General features: G+C 43.8%; 1 protein-coding gene and 1 pseudogene across 2 annotated transcripts in view; one reads left to right on the forward strand and one right to left on the reverse strand.

Moving 5' to 3' along the window:
• The window catches only part of ZCCHC17 (zinc finger CCHC-type containing 17), a 60,785-nt gene extending 37,254 nt beyond the window's left edge, over positions 1 to 23,531 (reverse strand). The window contains exons 1-3 of one of the 2 annotated variants that reach the window (XM_049775025.1): positions 23,474 to 23,531; positions 11,583 to 11,703; positions 6,443 to 6,500 (exon numbers count right to left, since the gene is read on the reverse strand). In XM_049775025.1, the coding sequence (XP_049630982.1) occupies positions 6,443 to 6,500; positions 11,583 to 11,648 (124 nt within the window). In that variant the 5' untranslated portion in view covers positions 11,649 to 11,703; positions 23,474 to 23,531. The remainder of the gene's footprint in view (positions 1 to 6,442; positions 6,501 to 11,582; positions 11,704 to 23,473) is intronic. The other variant, XM_049775026.1, reaches the window with a different exon arrangement.
• On the forward strand, positions 1,609 to 1,899 carry LOC126011366 (U6 snRNA-associated Sm-like protein LSm2; annotated as a pseudogene).
• Positions 23,532 to 23,697: the final 166 nt, after the last annotated feature.

Genomic DNA, 23,697 nt, shown 5'->3' on the forward strand with positions numbered 1-23,697 from the left:
AAATCGCATTAAACATTTGCACCCCGAACGGAACTGCTCGGGGTATGTGAATGTTTAATGCGATTTTTTTTCTTACTAATGCGATTTTTATTGCGATTATTTGGTAAGCGAATAATCGCCAATACTGCAATATTTGAAGGCCAGCCACAGGCCACAAAATGTTGTACGGAGGGCCACAAATGGCCCGCGGGCCGCGAGTTTGAGACCCATGATTTACATCCTTTGTAGCACAGGCTGAATGTTCTACAGACCCCAATGAGGAAAGGGGAATCCCATACCTCCTATCCGGGGAGGATAGAAGATGTTGGCCCAGTTGATGCTTCCCCACGTGGAACCACAAGCCTAGATGGCAGCTCAGCTCCTCAGCATTCCTGCCTCCCATTTATTGAGAACCAAACAAAACCCTTCCCCCCACCCGAGGGGAAAAAGCCAGATGAAAGGCAGTGAGAACACAGATGCAAATGGGAACTGTTTTAAAGGCCTCTGTTTACCTTACATTTCTCCCCTTTTTAAGTCTGTAAAAATTAAAACAAAATAGAAAATAAGTAATAGGCCCTAAAAGGACAAGGAAGAAACTAAACTAAACAAATAGCAGATTGTTTTGAGAGGAATTGTGTACAATTTAAACTTTGATGCTTTATTAGAGTGCCTACCTTTGGTAGAGAACAGGGAAGCAAAAGCTTTGTAACTTTTCTCATTTTTTTGTTTTTTAATACAAAGAAGGTGGAAATGTGAGGCTACCCCTCCCCCCATGCCCTATGTTAGTATCACCAGGATGGTCAGACCCAAGCACAACTGGAAGGGGTCTGTGGTTTGGAATAAAGAATGCAAGATAGAGGCCAGGGGAGGAGAGGGTAGAAACAGAAGCAAAGAAGCATGGAGATCAGCAGAAAGGGAGACAGAGAGAGAACTCCTGAGAGAGAGATGAGTTAGGCAGACATGGCACATATGTATATCTGCATATGACAGACAAGGCCATGAATAAACTGAGCTGACTCCAATGAAACTGACTGCTTGTGATTATTTCTATGCAGTTATCCTGCGCCTTCAGACCTGCCAGCTGAAGGGGCCAAATGCACCATGCTGTGCTGAGAAAGGCCTCAATCCAACACTAGAACTTTAGACTTTATATTTTCTATTAAACTGTCCTTTATAATGAACTGCAATCATTAGGTATAGAAGTTTCAGTTTCTGTGCGTTTTTCTACCAAATTATAGAAACCCAGAAGAGTTGTAACAAAATCTTAAAAAGTGTATGCTAACTGGAACAGAAGTGCAGTAACCTAGGACTAAATCTGAAGTGTGTGTAATCTTGTGGAACCAAGTCCTTAAATATTATATAGTATAACATTATCTTCAAGTATTAGTGTCAGAATTTAATAGTAAGTATCAGAAAAATAAGAAAGTGCATAATTGGAGAAGGCATTGTTGATTCCATAAAGTGTTTTGGAATACAGTAAAAATATGTAAATAAAAAGGCGCCTGCACGAACACCACCTTGCTCCGCATGCAGGTTCATGTTTGGGTTCCCACTCGGCCTCTGGCCTGTGGATCCCACCCCCCGGCCCACTTCTTGCAAGTCTGGCCTGCACTCCATAGTGTGAGCACCATGCTCTTCTATTCCTATTTCAAGTCCCTTGTGGGCAAGGACCTGGTGGTGGAACTCAAGAATGACCTGAGCATCTGTGGAACTCTCCCTTCTGTAGATCAGTATCTCAACATCAAACTAACTGATACCAGTGTAACAGACCCTGAGAAATAACCCCCCACATGTTATCAGTGAAGAACTGCTTCATCCGGGACTTGGTGATCCGGTATGTGCAATTGCCAGCAGATGAGGTTGACACACAGTTGCTACAAGATGCAGCAAGGAAAGGAGGCACTGCAGCAGAAACAGTGATGATCCCCCACATTGCTGCCCTTTAACCTCATGTCCCAGCCAGGACCCTTTCCTTACATATTTGAGGTGCTGTCTTTGATTCAGTATGGAAGGCTTTTTTAAAAAGGGATGAAGAGGGGCCAGGAAGGTGGCGCTAGAGGTAAGGTGTCTGCCTTGCAAGCGCTAGCGTAGGACGGACCGCGGTTTGATCCCCCAGTGTCCCATATGGTCCCCCCAAGCCAGGAGTGACTTCTGAGCTCATAGCCAGGAGTAACCCCTGAGCATCAAACGGGTGTGGCCCAAAAACCAAAAAAAAAAAAAAAAAAGGGATGAAGAGATAAAAGAAATAATAGTAGGTGGGGACAACTATACTCTGTTGAGAAATGGAGGACAGATCCAGAGATTGGGGGGAGGGGGAGTGGTGGCTATAGTGCCTGCCCTATCCCCAGCACCTGCCCTTCTTGTTCTTTCTCTGGAGAAGGGGAAGCTTTCCCTAGATGTCTTCAGGGCAGAAGATGATTCATTTTGGGGTATAGAAGGAAACTGTCTCCTGCATTGGGAATAAAATTTATGATGCAAATTTGAAAAAAAAAAATACAGTACTGGGCCCGGAGCAATAGCACAGTGGTAGGGCATTTGCTTTGCACGAGGCCAACCCTGACAGACCCTCAGTTTGATTCCTGCAACCCATGTGGTCCCCTGAGCCTGCTAGAGGTAATTTCTGAGCACAGAGCTAGTAGTCCCTGAGTGCAGCAGGGTATGACTGGAAAAAAAAAATACAATACATATATATGCTATGAATTACATATGTTATGAAACAAATGAACCTTAAAAACATTTTTTTTTTTTTGGTTTTGGGCCACATCCTGTGGTGCTCAGGAGTTACTCCAGGCTCTGCACTCAGAAATCGCTCCAGCCAGATTCAGGGGACCATACTGGATGCCAGAGATTGAACCTGGGTCGTCTACGTGCAAGGCAAATGCCCTACTGCTGTGCTATTGCTCTGGCCCCTTGAAAACATTTTAAATGAAAAAAGCAAGTCAGGGGCCGGGAAGGTGGCGCTAGAGGTAAGGTGTCTGCCTAACAAGCGCTAGCCAAGGAACGGACCGCAGTTCGATCCCCAGGCGTCCCATATGGTCCCCCCAAGCCAGGGGCGATTTCTGAGCACATAGCCAGGAGTAACCCCTGAGCGTCAAACGGGTGTGGCCCAAAAACCAAAAAAAAAAAAAAAAAAAAAAAGCAAGTCAACAAAAGACTGCATATTGTATGCTTCCACTTATAAAAAATAGTAAATACGAGGCCGGAGGAGTAGCACAGCGGTAGGGTGCTTGCCTTGCCCGCGGCTGACCCAGAACGGATCTTGGTTTGATTTTGGTTTGATTTTCGGCGTCCCATATGGTCCCCCAAGCCAGGAACGATTTCTGAACACATCGCCAGGAGTAACCCCTAAGCGTCACTGGGTGTGGCCCAAAAACCAAAAAATAAAAATAGTAAATAAATAAAGACAGAATTAAAATTGACGATTGACTAAGATTAGAGGTAGGAAACAGAAAGACTCTAGAGTCTGAAAGACAGAAAAACAGATAAGGAACCTGCCTTGCAGGTTAGGGTTCAAACCAGATTCAATCTCCAGATGTACATCTGCTGCCCTGACTACAGTCATAAGAAATCTCTGAGTGTAGAGCCAGAGATGAACCCTAAGCATTGCTAGATGGCGCCCCACAACTAACAAAAGCAAACAGGAAACAGTAGAATGAGTAAGGTGCTTGCCTTGCACACAACAAGCCTGGGTTTGATTCCTATCATTTCATATGGTACCCCAAGCACCATGTGGAAGGGAAGGGAAGGGAGTATAATGGAGAGGTTGGACCATACCTGGAGTGCTCCTAAGTGATGCTGAACCAGAGTTGATCACATGGAAGATAAGCATCTTCACTCCTATACTTAGCCCCAAATTCTTTTTGTGTCTTTGATTTCTATTATTTTTTCCCTTTTTTGAGTGGGCGAGGAACTCCGAAGCTATGCTCAGAAGACCCAGGGGTCATCTTGGAGATTCTCAGCAAACTGGTAATGCTAGGGCCCAAGGATGCAGTGTTGCTTAGATCCTGTGGTGTCAGGGATTTTCTAGGTCATCCTGATAGTGCTCAGAGAATTTAAAGGCTATACCCAGTGGCAAAGAGTAGTATCTAAAGCTGTACCTGGCAGAGCTCAGGGGACCATATGATGTTGAGAAATGAACTAAGATCAGTTGCATAGAAGGTATGCACCCAACCCTGTACCATCTTTCCAATTCCCCTACTTTACCTTTTATTTTTTTATTGGGGCCATTCCCAGTGATTTTCAGGGGTTACATCACAAGTGCTCAGTAATCACTCCTGGTAAACACCAGGAACCATATAGGATGCCAGCAACTGAACCTTAGTTAGGAGTGTATAAGGCAAGTGCCTTCCCCACCTCTACCCTCCAGAAAATCTTTTTATTTTTCATTTTATGGAAGCACATCCAGCTGTGCTCAGGGCTCACTCTTGGTTTACACATAGGGACTACTCCTAGCAGGCTTGGAGAACCATATGGGACACCAGGAATAGAACTTGGGTCAACTGCATGCAAGACAAGTATGCTACCCAAAGTACTATAACTCTGGCCCTACATTGACTTTTTTAGTCACCTTTCTTATATATCCTGAAAATTTTTTTCCCTACGTAAACTTGGTTACACTAATTTTGTGGTAGTTTAAATTTTTACGCAAATATTCTAATTTTGGGGGCCAGAGAGATAGCACAGCAGTAAGGCATTTGCCTTGCATGCAGAAGGACAGTGGTTTGAATTTCGGCATCCCATATGGTCCCCCGAGCCTGCCAGGGGTGTTTTTTGAGTATAGAGCCAGTAGCCCCTGAGTGCTGCCAGGTATGACCCAAAAACCAAAATAGGAAAAAAAAAATCTAATTTTTCCCGTAATAACAGCCTTTGGTAACACTTTTTACATCAAAATACTTAGGCCGACCCGGGATGAACCTGGGTTTGATTCCCAGAAACCCGTATAGTCCCCTGAGCATGCCAGGAGCAATTTCTGAATGCAGAGCCAGAAGTAACCCCTGAGCACTGCCGGGTGTGGCCCAAAAATCAACAACAACAGGGGCCAGAGCGGTGGCACAACCTGCAAGGCAGGTTCCTTACCTGTTTTTCTGTCTTTCAGACTCTAGATTCTTTCTGTTTCCTACTTCTAATCTTAGTCTTGTGCTTGCTAGCCTAGGATGGACTGTGGTTCGATTCCCCCAGCGTCCTATATAGTCCCCCAAGCCAGGAGTGATTTCTGAGTATCACCGGGTGTGGCCCCAAAACAAACAAATAAATAAACAAAAAAAACATTTAGTAAGTCTTTATTTTAGTTTGATTTTTTGAGCCACACCTGGAAGTGCTCAGAAGTTATTTCTGGCTTTGAGCTCAGGAATCACTGCTAGTGTGGCATTGGGGCTATTTGAGATGCTAGGAATTAAACTGGGTTGACTGCATGCAAGGCAAGTGCACTATACAATGTTATCATTCTGGGACCCACATACATAACTTTTTTTTATTGTTTTTCTGTTTTGGGGTCATCATACCTGATGGTGCTCAGGGACTTTCCTGTATCTGTCCTCAGCAATTACTCCTGGTAGTGTTCGGGGAACCATATGGGATGCTAAGGATCACAAGGTCAACATGTGCAAGGCAAGCACCTATCCGATATATTATCACTTCAGCCTGTAAGTCTTTATTTCAGAACAATGAAGTGATTATTTGGCTCCACAAGCAGTGTGATATAGTAGAAAGCCTACTGGTCGACGAATCAGGAGGCTTGAGCTCTAGTACCAATGTAATAATCTTAGAGAAATTATTCTAAGTAGACCACTAATCTGTGAAACATGCCTTTTCTACCTACCACAATTATTTTGAGAAACATATTTAAGATTGCAGATGCCAAGGGGCTGAAGAGATAGCATGGAGATAGGGCGTTTGCCTTGCAGTAGAAGGACAGTAGTTTGAATCCAGGTATTTCATATGGTCTATTTCTGAGCATAGAACCAGGAGTAACCCCTGAGTGCTGCTGGGTGTGACCCAAAATCCAAAAACCAAAAAAAAAAAAAAAAAAAAAAAAAAGATTACAGGAGCCAAAATGATCTCCCCACGCAGTTAAATATACATATATATGCGAGATATATTTATGTATATTGGTTATTATACTACTTCCATTCCATGTCACAACTAGAAAACTCCTAATGTTAGTTTCAAAGATTATGTAGCTTGTCTTTTTCCAAAGCCTAAGGAAAATGACTCAAGATTCACAGATAAAATGTAGGAAATAGTTGAGTTCAGAAGTGAAATCAATACCCTGATTCTTTCCTCAAGTCAGAAAATTCCATTTTCAAGTTAAGATTTATTAAAACTGAACTATTATCACTTACCTGCATTCTTGTCTCTATACTAAAACAAATCTATTTTTAAAAACATACATATATTAGAATGTGATGACAGTGACAAAAGAGAATAGACTGGGAGGACTACATTTCAAATTACAGGTACCCACCTTGCTTCCGGCAGCCTGGTATTTTGATAAAGGCTCCATAGTCTGTCACCATAGCAACCTATAAGGACCCAATAAAAAAAGGAAAAAAGGAAACAACAATGTTATACAAATGAGAATCTGAGAATCTGTCTTCCAACAACATTTGAACAGTGGTAGGACGTTTGCCTTGCATGCAGCCATTGCAGAACAAACGATGATTTGAATCCTGACATCCCATATGGTTGTCTGTGCCTGCCAGGAGCGATTTCTGAGAGCACAGCCAGGAGTAACCCCTGAGCATCGCCGGGTGTGACCCAAAACCAAAAGAAAATTAAAAAAAAATCAAAGAAAAACAAACTTAAAGGTAGCATCCAGAATTTAGAGTCATCTAAACAAAAGTAATAAAGACAATTATTCAGCAACTCTGGTGCTCCAGTGTCAACATTTCAGAGGAATTCCATGACAGACCTCAATTTGTCCTCTCCCAAAAATGAAAGGGTATTATTATTGAAAATGGAGTCAGGTGGCCAAGCTTAGGGGAAGATGTAGCCTCCAGATGCCCCCCATAGCCTTCACTCTCCTTCTTCCCAGACCCGAGGGTTATCCCTTGCCGCCTGCCCAGGGTGCCAACAAGGTGGGTCTTGGCGAGAAGTTTAAAGGAGACCCCAGGCCTCCCCCATCCTGCACCAGAAGGGAGGATTGGGAAGAAGACTGGTGAACTTCCAGCTTCCCATTAATCCCCATTCTCAAACCGTGTGGGGGCAATAGCATGTAAAATTTATATAGATTAATAGGGTATTATATAGTTTAACCCACTTTGCATTATACAGTATAGATAATTAAATAGTATATCATAGAGGTTCATCTATGTTTACAATATACAGAATGTCTTATGTTGTATTCCCTTCCACCATTGGCTCATCACCTTACAGGCTCATTTCTAGTCCTTTACTCTCACCCCCACTGTCTATTACCCCACACGTAACCATTTTTATCCTCAGCTCTTTGCTCTTTATGAAGCAGATTATTGTCCTCACTCAAGCTAACTGCCAGCCAGCTCCCAAAATGAAAAAATAGACTCTCAGCCTGAGCAGAAATCAAAACCCTGCTCCTATTAATCTATTATCAATGGACTCCTACCTTCCACCTCCCTTCACTGGGTACCTGTGCTTGCTACCATAATCAGTTTTGGAGAAGCCCCCACGCAAAGACACTTCATGATATGGGACTGCTGGGAGTTTTTTACAGACTTCAGATGGCCAAATCACAGACGAAAGTGGTGTCCCGGAATCAACACCATCCTCCCACCCCGACTATTGCTAAAACATAATAGGGACATTTGTATCTCCTATGTATCTCTTTTTTTTTTTTTTTCTTTTTTGGTTTTGGGTCACATCTGGCAGTGCTCAGGGGTTACTCCTGGCTCCAGGCTCAGAAATCGCTCCTGGCAGGCTCGGGGAACCATATGGGATGCTGGGATTCGAACCAATGACCTTCTGCATGAAAGGCAAATGCCTTACCTCCATGCTCTCTCCAGCCCCTCCTACGGTGCAGTGGCACAGCAGTGAGGCCTTTGCCTTGCACCATGGCTGACATAGGACGGAACACAGTTGAATCCCCCAGTGTCACATATGGTCCCCAAAGCCAGGGGCGATTTCTGAGTGCATAGCCAGGAATAATCCCTGAGCATCAATGGGTGTGCCCCCCCCCCAAAAAAAACAAACAAAACAAAAAGGTCTTAGGAACCAGAGAGATGTAGACAGCAGGGCACTTGGCCTTACAGATAGCAGACCCAGGCTTAATTCTTAGCACCCCCAACCCCTGTCAACAAGATCCCTGAAAGTAGAGCTAGGTATAGACCCTAAGCACTGCTGTTTGTATAGCCAAAATATGAAGCTACCAAGAAGAGTGGTAAATTAAGTCAGAGAAATAAATACACTGACAATGGTAGTATGTGAGAGAAATAGAATGCCTGACTCGAATACAGACAGTGGATGGGGATGGTAGAGGAGGGAGTAGGGGACATTGGTGGTGGGAATATTGCTCTGGTGAAGGGGCCTGGTAAGGAGCTGGAGCTGGAGCTGAAACAGTAGCTATCAACTAGGTCTTAATTTGGATCTTAGTTTAGAACTGGTTTAAACCTTAGCTTTAGTCTTATTTGATCCTTGGTTTGATCCTTTATCTCAACCTTGGTTGTTGGCTAGCAGAGCCTGAGATCCTTGGCAATGTGCATGAGCCTGGGATGTATACAAATTGACTGACCTTGTGACCATTGCTCTTTGCAACAGGCCTAACCTTTATAAGGGACTTGGCCTCAACACAGACATTTACGGCACTGGCACTGTTGGCCTGAATCTTCTTCAGGCCCTTCAATTATGCTTCTTAAAGTAAATGTTCCTTAGGAATTTGGGCCCACACATTTCAGAGACTTGTATCTCTGTGACCAGGTTTCTTAATATCAATTTTTCCACCCAGATTATGGTCCATACCCAGCAATACTCTGGGGTTACTTCTGGCTCTGTACTCAGAAATCACTCCTGGAAGGGCTTGGGGGACCATAAATAATGTCAGGGAAACCCAGATCAGGTATGTGCAAGGCATGTGCCATATCTGCTGAACTCTTTCTCTGACCCCAATTTCTTTTTTTTTTTTTTTTTTTTTGGTTTTTGGGTCACACCTGGCAGTGCTCAGGGGTTATTCCTGGCTCCAGGCTCAGAAATTGCTCCTGGCAGGCACAGGGGACCATATGGGGCGCCAGGATTCGAACCGATGACCTCCTGCATGAAAGGCAAACGACTTACCTCCATGCTATCTCTCCGGCCCCTCTGACCCCAATTTCTATGCCACCTTTTTTTTGGGGGGGGGGGGTCACACCCAGCAGCGCTCAGGGGATACTCCCGGCTCTATGATCAGAAATCGCCCCTAGCAGGCTTGGGGGACCATATGGGATGCGGGATTTGATTTGTTTTTGGGTCACACCCGGCGGTGCTCAGGAGTTACTCCTGGCTGTCTGTTCAGAAATAGCTCCTAGCAGGCACGGGGACCATATGGGACACAGGGATTTGAACCAACCACCTTAGATCCTGGATCAGCTGCTTTCAAGGCAAACGCCGCTGTGCTATCTCTCCAGGCCCTGGGATGCCGGGATTTGAACCACTGTCCTTCTGCATGAAAGGCAAACGTCTTTACCTCCATGCTATCTCTCCGGCCCTCTGTGCCACTTTCGAGATGGTTATGCATAGTGTGGTTCTTGGACTTGGCCATGTTTACACCATGACTTTAATTCTCCAAGCACTAAAACCCCAATTTGTTTTTTTAAATGCTACTCTGGGGCTAGAAACATGACATAGGAGGTACAGGCATTGTACCAATCCCAGTTCAATCCCTAATACTTCATAAGGTCCCCAGGGTACTGCTAGATGTAGTCCAACTTACCCCCCTCCGAATAAAATATAAATATACTACTTTACAGGCTGTGAAGAATAGACTGTAGAGTGGCTATAATCAAAAACAAGTCAGGCCGGAGAGAAAGCACAGAGGTGGGGCGTTTGCCTTGCAAGCAGCCAACCCAGGACCAACCTTGGTTCAAATCCTGGCATTCCATATGGTCCCCCATGCCTGCCAGGAGCGATTTCTGAGCACAGAGCCAGGAGTAACCCGAGTGCCGCCAGGTGTGGCCCTCCCCCCAAAACAAAAAAATAAAATAAAATGAAAAACAAAGTAAGGGCAGACAGAGATGGAGAGCTTGCATTAACATAATACCAGGCAAATAAACAAATACACAAATCAAATATGTATTTAGAAGACAGAAATAATAGAATTTGCTGATGAACTGGGTAAAATAACTAAGAGTGGGGTCGGAGAGATAGCACAGCAGTAAGGTGTTTGCCTTAGGCGCAGAGGGACAGTGGTTCGAATCCCGGCAACCCATATGGTCCCCCTGCCTGCCAGGAGCGATTTCTGAGCATGGAGCCAGAAGTAACCCCTGAGCACTGCCTGGTATAACCCCCCCCCCAAAAAAAAAAACCCAAACAAAAAAAACTAAGAGCAAATCAAGAGGCCCAAATTTATAAATGATGGTTCCATTTGCTGAGATTAAAAAGTAAAAGACAAGGGGCTGGAGAGATAGAATGGAGGTAAGGCGTTTGCCTTTCATGCAGAAGGTCATTGGTTTGAATCCCAGCATCCCATCTGGTCCCCCGAGCCTGCCAGGAGCAATTTCGGAGCATGGAGCCAGGAGTAACCCTTGAGCACTGCCGGGTGTGACCCCCCCCAAAAAAAAAAATAAAAAAAAAAACTTTGGGACCTGAGAGATAGCATGGAGGTAAGGCATTTGCCTTGCATTCATAAGGACAGTGGTTCAAATCTCAGCATCCCATATGGTCCCCCAAACCTGCCAGGAGGAATTTCTGAGCCTAGAGCCAGGAGTGACCCCTGAGCGCTGCCAGGTGTGACCCAAAAACCAAAAAATTAAATTTAAAAAAAAAGGAAGACTTGATATGAACATTTTTAATTTTGTTTAAACATAAATTAAAAGGACAGAGATAACTCAATAGACTGAAGCATGTTTTAAATATAGGAAGGTTCCATCACTGGCATCATGTGATCAACCAACACATAAAAGAATAATCCCAAACACAGCATAGCATGGCCCCAAGTCAGTAAGATTTTTAGAACTTAAGTTAGAAATGTTGTGAGTTATCCAAATGAAGATCCCAAAAAAGCAGTTAGTCTGAATTTAATGGAATATATGTAGTAGCCAGAAACTCTGTTAGTCCTTTGCATTTAAATTACAATGCATAATACAATAATCAGAAGGTCCAAACCCAACTGTTTTTCATCCTCATGATACAAGCTTAACATATATAGTTTTTCTTCCTTTTCATTTGAGTCAAGTTACACAGGCCTGTACTGGCAATTCTTACTGAGTTGGGCCAGCAGTTCAATTCAGGAGCCTGAGAATGTTGTGCTGCGTAGGTCCTGTGGTGCCAGGGTACTGATGGTGAAAAGGGGGGCCTCCAAGTATGCACCCCCAAGTATTGCAGTAATTCTCAGTAGAATATATGGTGCTGGAGATCCAAGTCAGGTCAGGAACATGTCACTAAGCCCTATACTTCTCCCAAACCCCAAATGGTAGGTTTCAAAGCACAAAAGAAGATACCTCTCCTTGGAAAATAGTATAGAGAGCAGGCAAGTTTTCCATGGTCTCAGGTCTTCCTGAATTCATCCTTAATCTTCTATGGTTCCTCCATTTCTCTTCTGCTAAAGCTAATTCAAATGCCCTGTCACATAAACACACCAAAAAGAAATAAATAAATAAAAGTGGTGGGTGGGGAGAGAGAAAACAGTTAGCAAGGCATCTCAATAGACAATTCACAGTTAGACTCTACAGAATACCATCAAATTTTACAGCACCTATCTTGTTCATTCCAATTTTGGGCAGTTGGAGCCAGAAAAATAGGTTACAATAGGTAACAGTGAGCAGTTTCAGTCCCTGACACCCCGTATGGTCCCAAAACTTAAAAGCTCAATTTTTTTTGTAACTGTGGCAAGTTTTAGAAACCTTAATCTCATTTTTTGCTCAATTTGATACTTATTCAAGACCATTAGTCTTGTATTTGTTGTTTTATATAGGTAATTATTATTGCAGCTATTCTTTTGTCAAGAGATAGCTTAACAAGGTGTGACTTCTAAGGATAAATCTTTGGGAAAAGAGGGTATTCAGGAATGTCTCCCAATGGGATTGGAATTGGAATAGAACCAGGGTCAATTTCATGCAGAGTGAGCATCTTAACCCCCAGTACTATCTCTCTGGCCCAAGATCAGGGTTTTTCTTGGCTTGTTTGTTTTAAAGAACAGGAACCTGAAGAATAGCTTAGAGAGCCTGCATTACAACAGTAAGGCTGGGAGTCCAATCATGGTTGACATTCCACACACATTAAGCACAATTTAGTCAGGTCAGCTGTCTAGAATCCACAGTACCATGAACAATTTCTAGCCCATCATAGTCTGGTACATGTAAGCACCACATGTGACCCCATGTAAAGTGACCCCCAAGTGAGCACCAAATCCTTTAAAAGATGTACAAGAACATAACTAGGATTACAATGCTTGACAAGCATTACAATTACTGTCAAAATGTACTCAGCCACCACAACTAAAGGAGTGTGACCCTTGCTGAGTGCCATAGCTGACTATATAAGAACCACGAACTGTGTACAACTCTAGCAATCACAACTAAAATGTGCAAACACCAAAGCCAAGCATGTATGATAGAACTCTAGTTACTGCAATAGAGAGAGAAGCAATAACAATAATAATAAATAATAACTAACACTTTTCAAGCACTTATATCTCTTGGCAATGTACTAAACAGTAAACATTCAAATTATCATTGAATTAATTCAAAACTCTCATTATGTAGGTCTTATTATTACCATATAAAGTATGTGCAAACTTCTTAAATTGTGGACTGTAACTCTATTAAGGGTTGGCATAAACATAAAAAATCTTTTAGATCTTTTAAAAGTCATGATTTATTAAACAATATCTGATTTGGATACCTAATTTATATTCCTGTATACCTGAAGTCTTGGATATACATTAGAAAACCAAGCCACCATGCCTAGAAAGGCAGGAGATGTAGAATAAACTCTGGTTGATGCCAAATCACTTTAATTTACTTGCTAAATAAATTAAAAACCTCATTTTATTTATTTACCTTAGTTTTTTAACCATATCCAGTAGTGCTCAGGGTTTGTTCCTGTCTCTACATTCAGAGATCACTCCTGGTGGGCTGGGGAGTGACTATCTGGAATGCCAGAAATCAAACTCAGGTTGGCTTCATGCAAAGCAAGAGCCTTACCTCTATACCATCTCTCCAGCCACCACATACTTATGACCTAAAAATGGTTTGGGAGACATAGTACATTAAGTAAGGCACTTACCACATTTGGATTCCAGAGCCCCACAGGTAGAGAGTGAGGCCTGAGCACAGCTCGGTCTAGCCCCAAAACCCCAGCCCAACTTTCAGACATTTTATATAAAGTAGGTTTTTTGGCTTCTTTTTTTTTTTTGGTTTGGGTCACACCTGGCACACTCAGGTGTTACTTATGGCTCTATGCTCAGAAATCGCCCCTGGCAGGCTCAGGGGACCATATAGGATGCCGGGATTCGAACCACCGTCCTTCTGCATGAAAGGCAAAAATGCCTTACCTCCATGCTATCTCTCTGGCCCCCTGAAGTAGTTTTTTATTGAAATAATTAAACCATTAATTGAGACTTAAAAACATTATTTTAGGAGCCAAAGTGATAGCACAGCAGTAGGGCATTTGCCTTGCAAACGGCCGACCTGGGATGGGCCTGGGTTTGATCCCCAACATCCCAGATGGTTCCTAGATCCTGAAAGGAGTGATTTCTGAGTGCAGAACCAGGAATAACCCGAGTGCCACCAGGTGTAGCCCCAAAACAAACAAACAAAAAATCCCATTATTTTATTGTGTTTTGCTTTAATACTTTGCAGATACTGTTTTTTGTTTGTTTTATAAATTGAAGGTTAATGACAACCCTGAGTTAAACAAGTTTATTAGTGCCATTTCTCCAGTAGCAAGTGCTCACTTCCTGTGTCATATTTGGATAATTCTTAAAATATTTCATACTTTTTCATGACCATCTGTTATAGTGATGTTATCTTTAATGTTATTTAATTATTTGGGGGAATCACAAATCAATCAGTATGTCTTTTCTGATTGCTCCACTAACCTATTATTACCTGTGTCTCTCCCTCTCCCAGTCTCTCTCTCTTCCCCGTGACACAGCAATATTGAAATGAGACCATTTCAAAATCCCATGATAAACTCATGTCTTTCAGTAAAAGAACGACTCATATCTCTCACTTTAAGTTAAAAATTAGAAATAATTGGGCCCGGAGAGATAGCACAGCGGCGTTTGCCTTGCAAGCAGCCAGTCCAGGACCAAAGGTGGTTGGTTCAAATCCCGGTGTCCCATATGGTCCCCCGTGCCTGCCAGGAGATATTTCTGAGCAGACAGCCAGGAGTAACCCCTGAGCACTGCTGGGTGTGGCCCAAAAACCCAAAAAAAAAAAAAAAATTAGAAATAATTAACTTCAATGAAGGCAATCAAAAAATTTAGTGAAGTGAGGGGCTGGAGCGATAGCACAGTAGTGCGTTTGCCTTGCACACGGCTGACCCAGGATGGACCTGGGTCATCCCATATGATCATACGGATCCCTGGCATCCCATATGGTTCCCCGAGCCAGGAGCGATTTCTAAGCACAAAGCCAGGAGTAACAAACTGAGCGTCACTGGGTGTGGCCCAAAAAAACAAAATAAAACCAAACAATTTAGTGAAGTGAATGAAAAGCTAAGTTTTCTGCACTAAATGGTTAACCAAGTAGTTGATAAAAACAAAACTATCTTGAGATTAAATATGCTACTACAAGGAATAAATATTAAGAAAACAAAAAGCGGGCCCGGAGAGATAGAACAGCGGCATTTGCCTTGCAAGCAGCTGATCCAGGACCAAAGGTGGTTGGTTCGAATCCCGGTGTCCATATGGTCCCCCGTGCCTGCCAGGAGCTATTTCTGAGCAGACAGGCAGGAGTAACCCCTGAGCACCACCGGGTGTGGCCCAAAAACAAAAAAAAAGAAAAAAGTATTTCTTTTTAGCGCTAATAGAGTTTTAGTGCTCTGGAACAAACCAGTCAACACATTCCCTTAAGCCAAAATGTAACTCAGAGCAAGATTCTATCTCTCAGTTCAATTCTATCAAGGCCAAGAGAGGAGAGAAAGTTGCAGAAAAGTCGGCAGCAAGCAGGGGTTAATTTAATGAGCTTTCTTTCTTTTTTTTTTCTTTTCAATTTCATGAGCTTTCAAGAAACTATTTGTGTAACACCAAAGTGCAAGGTGAACAGCAAGTGTTGATATAGAAGTTGCAGCAAATTATCCAACTCAAATCAAAATCATTGGTCAAGGTGAATACACCAGCCAACAGATTTCCAATATAAAACAGCGCTGGGATCAGAGCAATAGCACAGTGGTAGGGCATTTGCCTTGCACGCAGCCAACCCGGGTTCGATCCCCAGCATCCCATTGTGGTAAAAGACGAAAGATTGGGCCCGGAGAAATAGCACAGTGGCGTCTGCCTTGCAAGCAGCCGTTCAGGAGCAAAGGTGGTTGGTTCGAATCCCGGTGTCCCATATGGTCCCCTGTGCCTGCCAGGAGCTATTTCTGAGCAGACAGCCAGGAGAAACCCCTGAGCATTGCCGGGTGTGACCCAAAAACCAAAAAAAAAAAAAAAAGACGAAAGATTTATACGATCTGAAGAGAAACCAGAGTATTGCCCATTTCGGTCCCCCAAGCCTGCGAGGTACGTTTTGAGAGCAGAGCCAGTAGTGTATGGTCCCAAAACCAAACCAAACAAAAAACCCCAACCAACCAACCAAACCCCTCCCCCTCCAAAAAAAAAAAAAAAAAAAAAAAACAGCCTTAAAATGAGTAAGAGAGGCCCGGAGAGACAGCACAGCAGCATTTGCCTTGCAAGCAGCCGATCCAGGACCAAAGGTGGCTGGTTCAAATCCCGGTGTCCCATATGGTCCCCAGTGCCTGCCAGGAGCTATTTCTGAGCAGAAAGCCAGGAGTAACTCCTGAGCATGCCGGGTGTGGCCCCCACCCAAAAAAAATGAGTAAGAAAAATAAAATGCTTGTCTTGAATACAGGCAGGGTTTGGGGGAGGAGGAAAATGATGGGCATTAGTGGTGGGAACATTGCACTGGTGAAGGGGGGGTGTTCTTTTTATGACTGAAACCAACTACAATCATGTTTGTAACCATGGTGCTTAAATATATTATTTTAAAATAAGAATAAAAATAAGTCCCATCTAGTAGGAACTGGAGAGATAGCACAGCAGTAGGACATTTGCCTTGCACACAGCTGATCCAGGACTGACAGTAGTTCGATTCCCTGCATCCCATATGGTCCTCTGAGCCTGCCAGTTTCTGAGCGCAGAGCCAGGAGTAACCCCTGAGCATCTCAGGGTATGACCCAAAAACAAACAAAAAGTTCCATCTAGTAGAACGGGAGTGATAGCACCTATAGGGTGTTTACATTGCACACAGACGACCCGGGATAGACTTAATCCCGGGTCTCCTAGGCCTGCCCCCGGGTCTCCTAGGCCTGCCCGGAGTAATTTCTGAATGCAGAGCCAGGAGTAATCCCTGAGCACTACCGGGTGTGGCCTAAAAACCAAAAACCAAAAACCGAAAAAAAAAAAAAAAAAAAGTTCCATCTAGAACAGGGGTCTCAAACTCAATTTACCTGGGGGCCACAGGAGGCAAAGTCAGGTGATCCTTGACTGCAAATTAAGTAGTAAGCCTTGAACATTGGGGGTTGTGACCCAAACAACTAAAACAAAACAAAACAAAACAAAGATTCCTCTAGGGCAGGGCCACAAAATGTGTGGAGGGCCGTAAGTTTGAGAACCCTGATCTAGAAACTTAGATAACTAGAAAAGTCAAATCTGGTTTCTATGGACTGGCTGACTCATTAGGAGTAAATGCAGCTGGGGACAGTATAAGTTGAAAGCAATTGATGTTACTATTCTGAAAATCCTGGGATCTTTTATGCTAAGGACATAATAATAATATTATGTTTTAGAGTAACTTCAAATTTCAAATCTTTTTTTTTTCAATAATTTTTATTGTGACTAAAATGAATTACAAAACTTTCACAGTAATATTTTAGGTACATAGTGACATTCAGTCAGGGGAATTCCCTGTCCTCCATTCACCCCTATTCCCAGCATGCATCCTATATCCTCCTCCTCTGCCCCCCCCCCCCCCCCCGCTGCTAATATAAGTGTGTGTCTAGCTTGCTGCAGATTGGATATCAATTCTGTTGTCGTTTGCTTTAGATTTGGTGTTTAAGTCTGATCATTTTTTTATTTCTATTCAATGTTCATACAACTGTTTGGTCTTGGTACCATCCATTTTTCCCCCTCAATTTTTGAGGCAGAACAAGATGATTCAGGTTATGTGATTAAATTTCAAATCTTTTTTTTTTCTGGGTTTGCCCCTGTACCCCCCCACCCCGGGTCTAAATTTCAAATCTTAAGAAAGCATTTCAGGGCCCGAAGAGATAGCACAACGGTGTTTGCCTTGCAAGCAGCCGATCCAGGACCAAAGGTGGTTGGTTCGAATCCTGGTGTCCCATATGGTCCCCCATGCCTGCCAGGAGCTATTTCTGAGCACACAGCCAGGAGTAACCCCTGAGCACTGCCGGGTGTGACCCAAAAACCAAAAAAAAAAAAAGAAAGCATTTCAGTTGTGTGCTGTTAAGAAATATTATAATGTGTTACAATCTGGGGACTTGAGGGACAAAGTAACTGTACATGGATTCTGTTTTATTTATCTTAATGTTCTTTGGCTGAAAGTTCAAAGTTAAGATATCAGCAAGGGGACTTCTTCTGAGAATTATGCTATGGGTGATTGTCCTTCCACTGTAACTTTACCTTGTCCTCTTTCTTTGAATCTTTGTTCTCATAATTAAAAATAAAAAAATTAAAAAAAAAAAAAAGAAAGCATTTCAGGGGGGCCGGAGATAGCATGGAGATAGGGTGTTTGCCTTGCATGCATAAGGACTGTGGTTCGAATCCCGGCATCCCATATGGTCCTCCAAGCCTGCCAGGAGCGATTTCTGAGCATAGAGCCAGGAGTAATCCCTGAGCGCTGCTGTGTGTGACCCAAAAAACCAAAACAACCAAAAAAAAAAAAAAACATTTTAGGTTGATTGTGAGCTTCCCACGCTCCAGCTCTTGCTCTCTCTCTCTCTAGTTCTCTCACTTTCTCTTGTTCTCACTTTCTCAGTCTCTCTTTCCCTCTCTTGTTCTTACTCTTTCCCTTTTTCTCCCCTCTCTCTTCTTTTTCTTCTCCCTCTCTCTCCCTCCCTCCCTCTCATCCTTTATTCTAAAGACTAAAAAAATAAAAATAAAATAAAATAAAATAAAAAAGAAATGCATTTCAGCTGGAGAGATAGCATGGAGGTAGGGCATTTGCCTTGCATGCAGGACAACAGTGGTTTGAATCCTGGCATCCCATATGGTCCCCTAAGCCTGCCAGGAGCAATTTCTGAGCGTAGAATCAGGAGTAACCCCTGAGTGCTGCCGGGTGCGACCCAAAAACAAAACAAAACAAAACAAACAAAACAAAAAATGCATTTCAGAGTGATAGTGGAGTAGGGCATGCAGCCAAGGAACTATCTCCAGCACCACATATGATCCCTTGAAACCATCCATCCAGTGTATCCATCCCTGAATACAGAGCCAGGAGTAAGCCCTGCATAGTACTAGGCATGGTACTCCCCCCAAAATACTGACTATTACATAAACTTATTAATAAAGCAGTAGGAGAATTTGAAATAATTCACTCAATTTGGAAGTAATTCCTAGCATGGATAAAATGTTATCAAATAACATTACATGCTGCAGAAATATCTTTCATGAAGACTCAATCCAAGCAGCAATCTCTTTTTCTTTTTCTTCAAAATTTTATTTAGGTACTGTGAGTTTTAAGCATACAGTGTTCTAACTTCCCACCCACATTCACCACCAGTGTCAATCTTCAGGAGAAACTGTCTCAAGGTCCCTTTCCCACTCCCCTTTGGCAAACTCTTAATTATTATTAAAGTTTGAATCATATGCTTACAATACTATTAATGTTCGTGATTTTTATGTAATTATCTCATCTCTACACCACAAAAGAACCTCAACCAATGTTAACTATGCTACTTCCAGTTCATTTCATCATTACCCAAACCTACCCTGACTCACTCTACTTGGCATTCTGAGCTCTGTAATTCAAGACTACAGTTTGCCATCATTTAAAACCTTTCATTCTTTTCTTGTTCTACTATATACCACAGAAGAGTGAGATTATCCAGTATTTGTCCTCCCTTTAACTTACTTTGCTTAACATGATACCCTCCAGGTCTATCCAGGTGGCAGTGAACTACATGATTTCACTTTTCCTTAGGGTAAAGCTGCAATATTAAGAACTAACAAAAACAGGGGCTGGAGAAATTGTACAGGAGGTAAATCGCTTTGCATGCAACTGTTAAGTGTTTGCAGCCCTACAGCCCTGAGCACACCACATTGTTTCCTGAGAACCACCAAGGGTGACTCCTGAACACAGTCAGGAATAGTCTAGGAGCACTGACAAGGATGGTCCAAACAACAAATAAAAAACATTTAGGGCTAGGAAGACAGTATAGCAGGATAGGGTGCTTACTTTATCCCACACACCACAGACACTCCCCTAAGCCCTTCAGGAGTGGGAGAGCCACTGAGTAAGCTCAGAGCAACCACAGGGTATGGCCCCAAAACATACCCCCAAAATGCCAAACACTAAAATAAAAAATTATAAAGAAATTGCTAATCACCTCCCACAACCACTTAGTCAGTCAGCATCAGCATTATCTCAACACTGAGACACTGAGATAAGACCTATCTCCAGGAGCAAAAAGCTACAGGTTTAAAAGACAGTGAGCCTAGCTTAAATGTAATAGCCAATAGTATATTAAAAGATTAAATATATAAGATTTTTGTTTTTGTTTTTGTTTTTTTTTTTTTTTTTTTTTGGTTTTTGGGCCACACCCAGCATTACTCCTGGCTGTCTGCTCAGAAATAGCTCCTGGCAGGCACGGGGGACCATATGGGACACCGGGATTCGAACCAACCATCTTTGGTCCTGGATCGGCTGCTTGCAAAATATATAGTTTTTTAGACATAATGCCATTGCACACTAGACAACACATATAACTATTTTATCCCTTTTTGCCCCTCTTATTTCCGTTTGTTGCAATGACTGAGGGTCACATTCTTTAGGCTGTAGCACTTGTCAACAGTCACATGCTTTGGCTGCAGTACTTCTATATGAGCTCAACAGAAGTCACACTCTTAGTGGTGCTTATGTCCATTCTGGTTGTAGTGTTTTTGCCAGGATTTGTGGTGGTGCTCATACACCTGTTTACTAGGTGTTGCAATTCTGTCCACACAATTGCATATTTTTCCATACAGTGCTTGCTGGGGGTTGTACACTTAGCTATATTGTTTGCAGATACCTGGCTCCAGGGTGGCTTAGGAGTGCTTAGGTACTTGCAGTGCCTGGGATCTCAGACAGCAATGATATTTTATACAAACAGCTAAGTTGTCAGCATTTCATTTCACACATTTGATGACACCAGAGGTAAATTTACAGCCTCAAGATTGCATGGCTCTAGTCACTAAGATATCTCCTGGTTCCCATGATATAGTACTAATATAGTCATCATGATATAATGTTTATTATACCCCCACTCCATTATAATTGTCTTTAGCCATTTCATTCAATCCCTCTAAATCCTACTTATAGAAAACAACCATGTGTTTGCTAGATTTTTGAGCTTTTCTTTGTTTTTTCTTGGTGTATGTGTGTGTGTGTGGTTTTTGGGTCACACTCGGCGTGTGTGTGGGGGGTGGGTGGGTGTGTGGGGGTGAGGGTGGGGGTGGGTGGGTGGTTTTTGGGTCACACCCGGCAGTGCTCAGGGGTTACTCCTGGTTCCATGCTCAGAAATTGTTCCTGGCAGGCGCGGGGACCATATGGGACGCCGGGATTCAAACCGATGACCTTCTGCATGAAAGGCAAACACCTTACCTCCATGCTATCTCTCAGGCCCCATTGTTGTTCGTTTTGTTTTGCAGTGCTCTACCACTGAATTACACTCCCATCTCCTACAATTTATTTTAAAATTTAATTTTATCTACTATGCTCAGGCTTTACTTACGGCTCTGTGCTCAGGAATCTATCCTGGGTTGCTAAGGGAATCCTATGTAGTGCCTAAGATCAAATCTGTGACAGCTGCCTGCAAGGCAAGCTCCCTACCTGCAGTACTATCTCTCCAGCCCCAAAACTTACATATAAGATTTCATTTAGAGGGACGGAGTGATAGTTGAGCAGTAGGGCGTTTGCCTAGCAGCCTGCAGACCCAAAACAAACCCTGGTCTGATACCCAACATCCCATATGGTCCCCAGACCAGAGCCTGCCAGGAGCAATTTTTTGTTTGTTTGTTTTTGGGTCACATCCAGTGATGCTCAGAAGTTACTCCTGGCTCTGCACTTAGAAATCACTCCTGGCAGGCTCAGGGGACCATATGGGATGTTGGGAATCGAACCCGGGTCCGCCCTGGGTTGGCTGCATGCAAGGCAAACGCCTTACCACTGTGCTATCTCTCCAGCCCCTAGGAGCAATTTATGAGCAGAGCACCAGGAATAACCCCTAAGTGTCACCAGGTGTGGCCTAAAAACACCATAAAATTTTTTTCTAAATCTATAAAACACTGAGCTAAATTCATGCCAACTAGATAGGACCACATCTACAGCTGAAAAGAAATAGTAGAGCATTGCATCCCCAGATCCCCAGCACCATACACCTGAGCGCCACCAGATGTGGGCCCAAGCCCTCCCAGAAATAAAAAAAATAAATAAAAGTATAAATTAAAATTTGACAGAGACTGAAGTAGGCCATTCAGAGTTGCTTTTACATAGATTCTGAAAACAAAAAATCTTTCTTAAGTATTTGTGTATTTTTTATTTTAACGTTTTAAACAACTGTGAAATGCAGAAACTCCATACACAATGTACTCCTAAATTCACATTTCCAACAACAATAATAAAAAAAAATAAAAAAAATAAAAACCCTCTGATGGCGCAAGCGGTAGGGTTTGCCTTGCACAGGACAGCCTAGGATGGACCGCGGTTTGATCCCCCAGCGTCCCATATGGTCCCCCCAAGCCAGGAGCGATTTCTGAGCGCCTAGCCAGGAGTAACCCCTGAACATCACCGAGTGTGGCCCAAAAACAAACCAAAAGAAAACAAATCAAAACAAAACAACAAAAATAATAAACGCCTGAAGTCAAAAGCCTCCTGAATGCAAAGAATCCCGCAAATCATAAAGTCACAAAAGTCCCAGCAAATCTACAAAGCCAAAATAAGCAGGGACATTCTTCTCTTGGATTCCCCTACCAGACCCAGTAGCCAACGCCGGGTCCTACTTAGGCATCAAAAGTCCTTTGCAGGAATCCCTGGAGTTTAAAAAACAACCACCGCTCCATCCCTCGGGCCACGCTCACCAGAAAGGCCCATCGCCCCTCTTGAGGGAGCAAATCGGCTCCCCGCAAACACACCCCTTTCCCCTACTCCTCAAAAAAACAAAAACACGACACAGTCTTTCGGCGGGAGGTTCCCCCTTGGGCTTCCAGAAGCAAGGCGGCCACTCCGGCCCGTCACGCACGGTCCAGCCAGAACATCCCGCAGCGTGTCAACCTGCCGCACTGCAAGGAACCGAACCCCCTGACGGGCGCCCCTTCGAGTAGCCGCTCTCCCAGAGACCTCCCCGCGGATCAGAATCTCCAGGGCCCCCAGGGAAAGGGTCTTTTTGGGTTTGTTTTTTGGGTCACACCCGGCAACGCTCAGGGGTTCCTCCTGGCTCTGCACACAGAAATCGCTCCTGGCAGGCTCATTTGGGGGACCCTGTGTGATGCCGGGATTCGAACCACCGTCCTTCTGCATGCAAGGCAAACGCCTTACCCCCATGCTCTCTCTCCGGCCTCCCCCGCAGGGAAGATTTTAAACAAGTGGTCAGCGCCAGGCTCGAACTCCCGGGCTCGGCCCCCGTGAAACTCGCTTCAGCTGAGGCTCTATCTGCGGGGCGATGACCGGAAGTCCTGGTCCTCACAGAAGAATCTTAATATCTTCTCTCGTCGGCTCCAGACTTCGGGTCCTCTTCTCTCAGGGGGGGCCTCCGTCCAAGGCCCCTAAGCTGCAGCCGAGCCCCCTCCGTCCCCAGACCCCGAAAGGGAACGAAAGCCTGGCTTTCCACCACAGGAGGGGGCCCATGACTGGCCCTAGCAAACAAACCTTTAGCTAAAAAGGAGATGCACGCCCCATACAAGCTTGCCACATCCCTCGGGCCACCATCCATCCTCCAGACGCCCGGTACTTACTTGCACAGCGCTGCAGCATCCCTCCAAACGCCAAATCCAGGCAGCGCGCTTTGCCCGCCCCGCCGCCCCACAAGACACCGCGCGCCCCGGGGCGGGACTCAACTCCTATTCGCCAATCCTGGAGCGGGACTCGCGTGATGTCTTGCATAAGTAGACCAATCCCCGAAGGGTATCCAGAGGGCGTTGCCAAAGAGAATACTGGAAGCCTATTGGCTTTCCTCGGC

The sequence above is a fragment of the Suncus etruscus genome, chromosome 6, assembly GCF_024139225.1.
Source record: "Suncus etruscus isolate mSunEtr1 chromosome 6, mSunEtr1.pri.cur, whole genome shotgun sequence".
NCBI classification, from domain to species: Eukaryota; Metazoa; Chordata; class Mammalia; order Eulipotyphla; family Soricidae; genus Suncus; species Suncus etruscus.